This window comes from Chiloscyllium plagiosum, chromosome 16 (assembly GCF_004010195.1).
Source record: "Chiloscyllium plagiosum isolate BGI_BamShark_2017 chromosome 16, ASM401019v2, whole genome shotgun sequence".
NCBI classification, from domain to species: domain Eukaryota; kingdom Metazoa; phylum Chordata; class Chondrichthyes; order Orectolobiformes; family Hemiscylliidae; genus Chiloscyllium; species Chiloscyllium plagiosum.
Window position 1 is genome coordinate 70,223,687 of NC_057725.1, and position 12,734 is coordinate 70,236,420.

A 12,734-nucleotide genomic window follows, 5' to 3' on the forward strand; every position below is an offset into this window, starting at 1 on the left:
AAGGAAGCAGATGACATGTATAGGGAGTGGTTAGGGAAATTGCTTGAGCAGTATAGAGGGTGTCAGTGTATGGGCGGCACGGTGGCACAGTGGTTAGCACTGCTGCCTCACAGCGCCAGAGACCCGGGTTCAATTCCCGCCTCAGGCGACTGACTGTGTGGAGTTTGCACGTTCTCCCCGTGTCTGCGTGGGTTTCCTCCGGGTGCTCCGGTTTCCTCCCACAGTCACAAAGATGTGCAGGGCTAGGTGAATTGGCCATATTAAATTGCCCGTAGTGTTAGGTAAGGGGTAAATGTATGGATGGGTTTCGCTTCGGCGGGTCGGTGTGGATTTGTTGGCCCGAAGGGCCTGTTTCCACACTGTAATGTAATCTAAATCTAAACTAAGAACAGTCAGGAGGGCTATAAGATGGCTTTAGCAGACAGGATATAGGAGAATCCCAAAGAGATTCTCCAGGTACGTGAATGCATAAGAGTAACTAGGGAGACAATAGGGCCTCTTAAAGATCAACAAGGCTGTCTGAGTGCAGAGTCGCAAGAGATGGGTAAGATCCTAAATGAATTTGTGCCAGTATTTAGTGTTGAGAAAAGTATGGATGCTAGGGAACTTAGTGATGTGTTGAAGAGAGTCCACATAGAAGAGGAGGTACTGTCAGTCTTAAAACACATTAAGGTAGGTAAATCCCCAGGACCTGATGAAGTGCATCTAGGACTTTGTGGGAGGCTAGGGAGGAAATTGCAGGGCCTCTAGCGGAGATATTTGTATCAATGACAGCCACTGGTGAAGTGCAGGAAGATTGGAAGTTGGCTGATATTGTCAGTATTTAAGAAAGGTTGTTGGGAAATGTCTAGGAACTACACACTGATGAGCCTAACATTAGGGGTGGGTTAGTTGTTAGAGGGGAATCTACAGGTGTCTGGAGAGGCAAAGACTCATTTGGGGATAGTCAGCATGACTTTGCATGTGGAAAATCATGTCTCATGGATTTGAGGTTTTTTGAAGGGGTGACCAAAGAAGTAGATGAGGCCAGTGTGATAGATGTTGACTATGTGAACTTTAACAAGGCCTTTGATGAGGTACCCCATGGTAGGGTGTTGAGTAAGGTTAAATCTCATTGGATTCAGGAAGAGCTGACCAATTGGATACAAAATTGGAGACAGTGAGGATTGCAGATGCTGGGAGTCAGAGTCAGTAGATGTGAGGCTGAAAAAACACAACAGATCAGACAACATCTGAGGAGCAGCAAAGTCAACATTTTGGAACAAAACCCTTTGTCAGAACGGGGGAAGGGAGCCCAGAAGTAAATGGAGTGAAGGGATTGGGGCTAGGGAGAGAGTAGGTGGGATGGTGATAGTTGGATCCAGCTAGGAATGCAGGTGACACTACTCATGCCCTCGACCTGTTCTAAAACTTTCAATTCCCCAGCCCCCAACACCTCAACTTCACCACGGACGTACAGGCCCTTTACACCTGTATCCCTGACACGGAGAGCCTGAAAGCTCTCCACTACTTCCTCTCTCCTAGGCCCAAGCAGACCCTCCACTGACACACTCATTTGCTTAGCAGAACTGATCCTCATCCTCAGCAATTTTTCCTTTGATTCCTAGCACTTCCTGCAAACCAAAGTAGTGGCTGTGGGCGCCCAATATGGTCCTGTCTCTTTGTAGGATTTGTGGAACTGCCCCTCTTCCACAACTACACCGGCCCCATCCCTCATCTCTTTCTCTGATATGTTGATAGCTACATCGGCGCTGCCTCAACCTCCCATGAGGACCTTGAGCAGTTCACCAAATTAGCTAACACCTTCCACCCCACCTCAAATTCACCCCCGGACTGTTTCCAATGCCTCCCTCCCCTTCCTGGGCCTCTCCGTCTCCATCTCCATCTCCAGAAATCGACTCACGTCCACTTCCAATCCACTGACTCCCACAACACCCTCAACTACATCTCTTCTCACCTCCTGCAAAAATGCTATCCCATACTCTCAATTCCTCTACCTCTGCCACATCTCCCAGGATGAAGCATTCTATTTCAGGACCTCCTAGATATCCTCTTACTTTAGGGACCGTAGTTTCCCCTTCTCGGTATTTGATGATGCCTTCAACTGCATCTCCTCCATTTCCCACACTTCTGTCCTCAGACCCCCTTCTCCCAACAATAAAGATAGAGACCGCTTAGTCCTCATGTACCACCCCACCAACCTCCGAATCCAGTGCATCATCCTCTGACATTTCCGTCCCTACAATCAGACCTCACCATCAGAACGATATTTCCTTTTTCCACCCCTGTCCATTTTCTGCAGGGACTGTTCGCTCTGCATTTCCCTTATCAACTCTACACTCCCCACAACTTCTCCGCCACACCCTGTACCTTTTGTTGCAATTGCAAGAGGTACATCACCTGCACGAACACCTCCACTGTGACTTGTGTCGAAGACCCCAAACAATCCTTCCAGATTCATCAGAGTTTGACCTGCACTTCGTCCAACCTGATCTTCTATATCAGTTGCTCCTGATGTGGTCTCCTCTATATCAGGGAGACCAAACACCGACTCAGGGACCGGTTCGTGAAGCACCTGTGCTGTGCACACACCAACCAACTGGGACCTTCCTGTTGCCATCCATTTTAATTGCCCCTCCCATTCCCTGGTAACATGTCCATCCTTGGTCTCCTCCACTGTCAGAGTGAAAGCAAACGTAAACTTATACTTCACCTGGGGAGCTAACAGCCCAGTGGCTTCAACGTTGACTTCACCAGCTTCAAGATCTCTCCAATCCCAGCCTCCCTCTCAACTCCCTGACCTGAGCTGAGCTTCCTGCTCACGTATTGGCTCCACTCTTCCCACTGATTAATCACAATAACTCCTAAATGCATCCACCTACCATCATCTCACCAACTGCTCCCCCCATTTTAACTTTCAGCTCCCCATCCCCAGACTTGACAAAAGGTCAGATACGTTGACTTTCCTGCTTCTCAGAATGCTGTCTGACCTGCTGTGCTTTTCTAACCGTTTATCTATTGACTCCGGATACAAAAATTGCCTTGGCGGTAGAGGACGGAGGGTGGTGGTAGAGGGTCTTTTTTTTAATGTACTGGATCTACTGTTATCCATAATGTATATAAATGATTTGGATGAGAATTTAGGAGGTATGGGTAATAAATTAGTGGATGACACTGAGATTGGTGGTACAGTGGACAGTGAAGAATGTTATCTGGGAATGCAGTGAGATCTTGTTTAACTGGGTCAGTGCACCGTGGAATGGCAAGTGGAGCTCCATTTAGATAAATGCAAGGCATTGCATTTTGGTGGGTCAGGTGAGGCCAGGACTGATACAGTCAATCAACTTGGCCCTAGGGAGTGTCATTGAACAGAGATCTCGGGGTACAGGTTCCTAGCTCCTTGAAAGTGGAGTCACAGGTAGACAGGATGGTGAAAAAGGCTTTCAACGTACTTGCTTTCATCTGTCAGAACATTGAGTATAGGAGTCGGGACATCTTGTTACAGCTGTACAAGTCATTGGTGAGACTGCATTTGGAGTACTGCCTGCAATTCTGGTTGCCCTATAGAAAGGTTATTATGAAACTAAAAAGCATTCAGAAAGCATTTACTTGGATGCTGCCTGGACTGGAAGATTTGAGCTAGAAGGAGAGGTTGGATAGGCTGTGATTTTTTTCACTGAAGCTTAGGAAACTGAGGGCTGACCTTACAGAGACCTATAAAATCATGAGGAACATATTTAAGGCAGATAGCCCGCAGCTTTTTCCATGGAAGGGAGTCTGGAGGGCATAGGCTTTAGGTGAAACGGGAGAGATACAAAAGGGTCCACAGGGGCAATTGTTTTCACACAGAGGGTGGCAAGTGTCTGGAGCAGAGCTGGTGGTGGAAGGTAGTACAGTTTGCTCATTTAAGAAACATTCAGACAGGTACATAGATGGAATGGGTATGGAGGGATGTGGATTAACCGCAGGCAAATGCGGCTAGTTTAATTGTGAAAACTGGGCAGCATGAGCTGAAGAGACTGTTGGGCTGAAGAGACTGTTACCATGCTGTAAACCTCTGACTCTGTTTTGTAGGATCACTTAGTTCTGCTCATCTGGTCTGCCAATCCTGTTTAGCATGCAGGTAGTCTTGTTTGATTGCTTCACCATGTGTAGTGCTCCTACTGGCATGACCTCCTGCACTGTTCATTGAATTTGGGAGGCACTGGCTTACTGGCATTATCGTTGGGCTGTTAATCCAGAGACCAAGGTAATGTTCTCGGAACCCGGGTTCAATCCCATAAAAATCTGAGATTAAGTATTTATTGATGACCATGAAACCATTGTCAATTATTGGAAAAACCCATCTGGTTTGTTGATGTCCTATAGGGAAGGAAACCGCCATCCTCACCTGCTCTAGCTTCCGTATGACTCCAGACCTACAGCAATGTGATCAAATCTTGCCAATTAGGGATGGGCAATTAATGCTGGTCTAGCTGCTGATTTTTTAAAATTTAGATTTAAATTTTAAAATTAAAAAAAAGCATTTATCTCCTAACCTGGTAGTGTTGGTGGAATGTGGAAAACGCCAGGCTGAGGTTGTGGATTGTGCTGCAGTGTGATTCTGCTGCTGTCAATGGCCCACGGTGCCACGGGATGCTAGTCTTGAGTTGTTCGATCTGTTTGAAGTCTTTACAGGGGTACAAGGCTTCGTACAAGGGTAGCTAAAATGTGATGCTGGGAGTTTGTTTCCATGAGGCTGTCATGGTTGTCACTCTTAGCAGTATTGTCATGGACCCACCTGCAACTGGCAGATTTGTGAGGATGAGGTCAAAGAGTGGCATGGTGGCTCAGTGGTTAGCACTGATGCCTCGCAGCACCAGGGACTTAGGTTCAATTCTAGCTTTGGGCGACTGTCTGTGTGGAGTTTGCACGTTCTCCCCGTGTCTGCGTGAGTTTCCTCCGGGCTCCGATTTCCTCCCACAGTCCAAAGATGTGCAGGTCAGGTGAATTAGCCATGTTAAGATTGTCCATAGTGTTAGGTGCATTAGGCAGAGGGTCTGGGTGGGTTACTCTTCGGAGGGTCGGTATGGACTTGTTGGGCCGAAGGGCCTGTTTCCACACTGTAGGGAATCTAATCTAATCTAATCTAAATACGTTTTTCCCTTTTATTGATTCCTGTGCTACCTGCTGCGACCCTGCCTAGCAGCTATGTCCTTGAGCTAGTTAGGTCCTAAATCATGTTGTTGCCAAGCCACTGTTGGTGGTGGAAATTGATATCCCCAACCCACAGTGCATTTAGCACTCTTGCCACCCTCCGTGCTTCCTCCTAATGTTCAATATGGAGGAGTACTGATCTGTCAGCTGAGGGAGAGTGCATGGTAATCAGTAGGAGGTTTCCGTGCCTAGATTTAACCTGATGGCATGAGACTTCATGAAGTCTGGAATCAGTGCTGAGGACTCCCAAGGCAACTACCATCCAACTGTATAACAAGGTGCTGCCATCTCTGCTGAGTGCCCTGTGACAGTGGGACAGGACATATCCAGGGATAGTGATGGTGGTGTCTGGGATAATGTCTGTAAGGTACGATTCCATGAGTATGACTATATAAGGTTGTTGCTTGACTAGTCTGTGAGAAGCTGTCCTTATTTTGGGATTGTGGCATTGGCCTGCAGATATTAGTAAGGAAGGCTTTGCAGGTCAGCAGTGTCGGATATCATTTCTGGTGCTGAAGTCAATGCCAGGAGATCTCTCCTTTTTGATACTTCCTAGCAGCTTGATCCAGTTGAGTCCTTGCCTAGCCATTTTTGAGAGCTGTTAAGAATCAACAATATTGTTGTTTATCTTAAGTCACATGTAAGCCAACCAGATATTGATGGAAAATTTGCTTTGCTAAATCACGGGTGGCACAGTGGTTAGCACTGCTGCCTCACAGCGCCTGAGGTGGGAATTGAACTGTGTGGAGTTTGCACGTTCTCCCCGTGTCTGCGTGCCCGTAGTGTTAGGTAAGGGGTAAATGTAGGGGTATGGGTGGGTTGCGCTTCGGCGGGTCGGTGTGGACTTGTTGGGCCGAAGGGCCTGTTTCCACACTGTAATGTAATCTAAACATCTAATCTAATCTAATCAAATTAGTGAACCAGATTTGCTTTAATGACAATCAGCAATGGTCATTGTTTTTAAAAGTTTAATTCCAGATATTGTTGAATTCAAATTCCATCGTTTGTCCTGATAGGATTCAAATTCAGGTCCCCAGAACATTTCTTGGATCTCAATTGCTAGAGCTGCGACCATCCCACTATGCCGTCGCCTCTTCCCTGATACCAGTCTTCAGACAATTCAGTTCACTCCATGTTTAATCAAGAAATGGCTGAGAATACTGGAGACCGCAGACGCAGTGATCCCAACTATATTTTGACAATAGTAATGAAGGAACTAAACAGCACTCTAACCAAGCTGTTCCCGGTCAGCTACAACATTGAACTCAACAATGTGGAACATTGTTCAAGTATGTCCTGCATACGAACATCAGGGCAAATCATGAGTAAAGTGACGAAAGGGTTCTTTAATGTTGTTATCAGATAACATGTTCAGCAAAAAGTTACTCAGCAGATTATTTGGGCTCTGTTATGGTCACTTGGCTCCCCACCTCGTTGCATCCTCGGTTGAAAGAAATGCATCTGAAAAATTATCAAGTCTGCCTCAGGTTGGCTTCAGGCAATACAAGTTTGAAACTGTGGGCTGACCATTATCAGTAATATACTATTCTCAGCCTTGGCTCTATACCACAGGAACACCAGTGGCTGCTTAATTGTGTGTTCTGTGAGATTGACATGTCCTGCCAATTCTCTATTCATGAGACAAACGAATGGAAGGGAAATCACTGAAGACTTATTAAAGAATTATTTTATGAACACTTACTTTTCATTGATTCAGAGTTTTCTAAATTACTGAATGCATGCTCTGACAAGGCCATGTTAAGTGTTGTCAATTGTCATTTTAAAAATACCATCCATCTGGTTCTCTTACATACTTATTAAGAAAGAAATCTGCCGTCCTTACCCAGTCTGGCCTACGCATAACTGTGAATCAAAACATGTTAACTTTATCTATCCTCTGGGCAAGTAGAGAATGGAAATGAATGCTTTCCTATCAGTGACGTCTACAATAGAGTCACAGAGATGTACAGCACGGAAACAGACCCTTCGGCCCAACCCGTCCATGCCGACCAGATATCCCAACCCAATCTAGTCCCACCTGCCAGCACCCGGCCCATATCCCTCCAAACCCTTCCTATTCAAATACCCATCCAGATGCCTTTTAAATGTTGCAACTGTACCAGTCTCCACCACTTCCTCTGGCAGCTCATTCCATACACATACCACCCTCTGCATGAAAAAGTTGCCCCTTAGGTCTCTTTTATATCTTTCCCCTCTCACCCTAAACCTATGCCCTCTAGTTCTGGACTCCCCGACCCCAGGGAAATTTTAAAGAACACACAGTTTAAACAGAAATAAGTTGCTAAAGCTCACTGAGACTCCCTCAACATTGTCGTGTGCCATCAGTTATGCTTTTTAATTATTGATGTTTGCTCTGATTTTGAGTTAGAATGCTTTGGTCCATAGTTTTGACTAACTCCAAGGCCATTCTTATTGACTCATGTTAATTTCTGTGCACTCTCTCTCACTACAGGATTGAAATGGTGGAGGATGCCTCACCAGATAATGCCTGTCAGTTGGACAGTCGGTACTGGAAAATAACCAATGCAAATGGTGATGTGGAGGAGGTCCAGGGTCCTGGTGTAGTGGGTATGAAGTGATTGAGATTGGTGGTGGGAGCTTGGGAACTGATGGAGGTGTGGAAGAAGGGGACCAGGACTTTGGGTGCGGACTGGGAGGACTTTGGGAGCAAGATACTTCTGCAAGGACTTTTGTTGTGGTGCTGTGGACATTGTCTGGGCTGCGTTTCTCGGGGTGTCAGCAGTGCCTGTATGTGGGCTCTATCAAGGCAAAGGGGGAGTGTGTGTCCATAGGCCATACGATAGGCATTCAGCCCATTGAGTCTGTTCTGACATTGATCCATGGCTGATGTGTTGAGAAACATTATTCTCTTGCCTTCATCCTATGACTTTTGATCCACTTAGTAATTAAGAACCACTCCATCCGTCTTGAATACAGTCAATGACTTGACCTTCACAGCCTTCTGTGGTGGTGAGTTCAGCATCTGCTGGCTGAAGAAATCTTCTCCACATCTAATGGTTGGGGAGTCAGCAGTATCTGAGAATTGGGGCGTGGGCAGTGCCTGTGTGTTTGGCTGGTGTGGGCTGTTTCTGGGTGTCTGGCTGGGACGGGCGGCGTCTGGACATCTGGCCGGGGGCGGGCAGTGTCTGGTTGGAGCGGGCTGTGTCTGGGTGTCTGGCTAGGATGGGCGGCGTCTGGACGTCTGGCCAGGTGCGGGCGTGTCTGGTTGGAGCGGGCTGTGTCTGGGTGTCTAGCTGGGTGCGGGCAGTGTCTGGGTGTCTGCCTGATGTGAGTTGTGTCTGAGTGTCTGGCTGGGACGGGCGGTATCTGGTTGGAGCGGGCTGTGTCTGGGTGTCTGGTTGGAGCAGGCTGTGTCTGGGTGTCTGGCTGGGGCGGGCGGTGTCTGGGCGCCTGGCTGGGGCAGGCGGTGTCTGGGGGTTTGGCCGGGTGTGGGCGGTGTCTGGGTGTCTGGCTGGTGTGGGCTGTGTCTGGGTGTCTGGCTGGGGCAGGCGGTGTCTGGCTGGGACAGGCGGTGTCTGGCTGGGGCGGGCGGTGACTGGGTGTCTGGCGGGGGCAGGCGGTGTCTGGCTGGTGCGGGCGCTGGCTGGGTGTCTGGCCGGATGCAGGCTGTGTCTGGGTATCTGGCCGGATGCGGGCTGTGTCTGGCCGGGTGCGGGCTATGTCTGGGTGTCTGGCCGGGTGCGGGCTGTGTCTGGGTGTCTGGCTGATGCGTACTGTGACTGGGTGTCTGGCTGGTGCGGGCTGTGTCTGGGTGTCTGGCTGGTGTGGGCGGTGTCTGGGTGTTTGGCTTGGGCAGGCAGTATCTGGGTGTCTGGCTGGTGCAGGCGGTGTCTGGCTGGGGTGGGCGGTGTCTGTGTATCTGGCTCGGGCGGGCGGTGTCTGGGTGTCTGGCTCGGGCGGGCGGTGTCTGGGGGTCTGGCTGGGATGGGCGGCGTCTGGGCGTCTGGCCGGGTGCGGGCGGTGTCGTTGGAGCGGGCTGTGTCTGGGTGTCTGGCTGGTGCGGGCGGGTGCCTGACCCCATCTCTGTCTCTCGGCTTCCTGCCCACCACCCCATCTCTGTCTCTCTGCTCCTGCCCACCACCCCATCTCTGTCTCTCTGCTTCCTGCCCGCCACCCCATCTCTGTCTCTCTGCTTCCTGCCCACCACCCCATCTCTGTCTCTCTGCTTCCTGCCCGCCACCCCATCTCTGTCTCTCTGCTTCCTGCCCGCCACCCCATCTCTGTCTCTCTGCTTCCTGCCCGCCACCCCATCTCTGTCTCTCTGCTTCCTGCCCGCCACCCCATCTCTGTCTCTCTGCTTCCTGCCCGCCACCCCATCTCTGTCTCTCTGCTTCCTGCCCGCCACCCCATCTCTGTCTCTCTGCTTCCTGCCCGCCACCCCATCTCTGTCTCTCTGCTTCCTGCCCGCTCCCCCCCCATCTCACTCCTCGTATCGTTCCATTCAGTCTGAGGTTCTCTCTCATTCTCTTTTTTTTTTCTTTTCTGTTGTCTCTCTCACTTTCTCTCTCTCTCACTCTCTCTGTCCTCCAGGTGAATTCCCTGTGCTGCGCCCTGGTACGGTGCACGAGTATACCAGCTGCACCACCTTCACCACTGCCTCGGGTTATATGGAAGGTTACTACACCTTCCACTATCTTTCCCAACACAGAAGCACCTTCAATGTTACCATCCCAAGGTTCTGTATGGTCTGCCCGCCGCAGCGAGTGCCGCCTGCTCACCAGGTGAGTGACCATCTCCATCACAGTGTCAAAATGCAAACATCATCCAATCTGATTGAAAACAGGGGAGACGACTGTTGAGTGCATTGGCGTTTAATAGAGGAGACTATTGAGTGGAGGGTGAGTTTTGCAGAGTCGAATATCAAGTTGAAGGTAAGTATGACAGAGAAGACTATTGAGTGGAGGATGAGTCGTACAGAGAAGAGTTTGAGTGAGGGTGCAGATTGCTTGATAATGAATGCAGGGAGGGTGTGTTCATCTTTGCTTAGGAGCTGGCAAATGTAGGTACAGAATTCAGTACTTGAACAGATTGATGGAGGGAATTGGGAGGTATTCGTGTGCTACTGTGGGCGGGGAGGTAAGAAATTATTGGGGCCCCGACCGAAATTTTCAAATAGTCGAGGTGGAAGATAGAGTTTAATTTAGATAAATGTGAGGTGCTGTGTTTTGGGAAAGGAAATCTTAGCAGGACTCTTAATGGTAAGGTCCTAGGGAGTGTTCCTTGGTGTGCAAGTTCAAAGCTCCTTGAAAGTGGAGTCGGAGGTAGATAGGATAGTGAAGAAGGTGTTTGGTATGCTTTCTTTTATTGGTCAGAGTATTGAGTACAGGAGTTGGGAGGTCATGTTGCAGCTGTACAGGATGTTGGTTAGACCACTGTTGGAATATTGCAATTCCAGTCTCCTTCCTATCGGAAAGATGTTGTGAAACCTGAAAGGGTTCAGAAAAGATTTACAAGCATGTTGCCAGGGTTGGAGGATTTGAGCTATAGGGAGAAGCTATAGGCTGGGGCTGTTTTCCCTGGAGTGTTCGAGGCTGAGGGGGTGACCGTATAGAGGTTTATAAAATCATGAGGGGATGAGTAGGATAAATAGACAAAGTCTTTTTCCTGGCGTGGGGTAGTCCAGAACTAGAGGGCAGAGGTTTAGGGTGAGGGGGGAAAGATATAAAAAAGACCTAAGGGCAATTTTTTCATGCAGAGTAAACTTTTTCACGTGTATGGAATGACTAGAGGACTGTTAATGTGATTCTACTTTACAGGGGATGGACCAGGAATTACAGACCACTGAATCTCATGTCAGTCGTCCAGAAACTATCAAAGCAAATTCTGTAGTAGAGAATTACTCTCCATTTAGAGAAGCAATGTTTTGATCAAGGATAGTCATCGTAACTTTGTCAGAGGAGGATCATGGGAAAATGTGAGGTCATGCACTTTGGTAGGAAGAATAGTGGCATAGACTATTTTCTAAATGGGGAGAAAATTCAGAAACCTGAAGAGCAAAGGGACTTGGGAGTCCAAGTCCAGGATTCTCTCAAGGTAAACTTGCAGTAGTTAAGAAGACAAACACAATGTTGTCATTCATCTTGAGAGGACTAGAATATAAGAGCAGGGATGTGACCATATCTAAAAGTTGAAGTTCGAAATTGGAGAAAGGCCAATTTTGATGGTAATAGGCAAGAACTTTCAAAAGCTGATTGGGGGCAGATGTTCGCAGGTAAAGGTACAGCTGGAAAATAGGAAGCCTTCAGAAATGAGATAACAAGAATCCAGAAAAAGTATATTCCTATCAGGGTGAGAAGAAAGGCTGGCAGCTATAAGGAATGCTGGATGACTAAAGAAATTGAGAGTTTGGTTAAGAAAAAGAAGGAAGCATATGTAATGTATAGACAGGATAGATCGAGTGAATCCTTAGAAGAGGAGAAAGGTAGTAGGAGTATACTTCAGAGGGAAATCAGGAGGGCAAAGAGGAAACATGAGATAGCTTTGGCAAATAGAATTAAGGAGAATCCAAAGGGCTTTTACAAATACGTTAAGGACAAAAGGGTAACTAGGGAGAAAATAGGGCACCTCAAAGATCAGCAAGGTGGCCTTTGTGTGGAGCCACAGAAAATGGTGGAGATACTAAATGAGTATTTTGCATCAGTATTTACTGTGGAAAATGATACGGAAGATATAATATTTAGGGAAATAGATGGTGACACCTTGCAAAATGTCCAAATTACAGAGAAGGAAGTGCTGGATGTCTTGAAACGCATAAAGGTGGATAAGTCCCCAGGACCTGATCAGCTGTACTCTAGAACTCTGTGAGAAGCTAGAGAAGTGATTGCTGGGCCTCTTGCTGAGATATTTGTATCATAATAGTCACAGGTGAGGTGCCCGAAGACTGGAGGTTGGCTAATGTGGTCCCACTGTTTAAGAAGGATGGTAAGGATAAGCCAGGTAACTATAGACCAGTGAGCCTGACATCAGTGGTGGGCAAGTTGTTGGAGGGAATTGTGAGGGACAGGATGTTACATGTATTTGGAAAGGCAAGGACTGATTAGAGATAGTCAACATGGCTTTGAGCGTGGGAAATCATGTCTCACAAATTTGATTGAGTTTTTGGAGGAAGTAACAAAGAAGATTGATGAGGGCAGAGCGGTAAATGTGATCTATATGGATTTCAGTAAGGCGTTGGACAAGGTTCCCCATGGGAGATTGATTAGCAAGGTTAGATCTCACGGAATACAGGGAGAACTAGCCATTTGGATACAGAACTGACTCAAAGGTAGAAGACAGAGGGTGGTGGTGGAGGGTTGTTTTTCAGACTGGAGACCTGTGACCAGTGGAGTGCCACAAGGATCGGTGCTGGTTCCTCTACTGTTTCTCATTTACATAAATGATTTGGATGTGAGCATAAGAGGTACAGTTAGTAAGTTTGCAGATGACACCAAAATTGGAGGTGTAGTGGATAGCGAAGAGGGTTACCTCAGATTACAACAGGATCTGGACCAGATAGG

At 47.9% G+C, this 12,734-nt stretch overlaps 1 protein-coding gene across 3 annotated transcripts in view; it reads left to right on the forward strand.

Annotated features, from left to right (window-relative positions):
* Positions 1-12,734, forward strand: part of fbxo3 (F-box protein 3) — a 64,354-nt gene that overhangs the window by 35,217 nt on the left and 16,403 nt on the right. For all 3 annotated transcript variants that reach the window (XM_043706339.1, XM_043706340.1, XM_043706338.1), the window contains exons 9-10: positions 7,670-7,785; positions 9,769-9,959. In XM_043706339.1, coding sequence (XP_043562274.1) covers positions 7,670-7,785; positions 9,769-9,959 — 307 coding nt within the window. The remainder of the gene's footprint in view (positions 1-7,669; positions 7,786-9,768; positions 9,960-12,734) is intronic.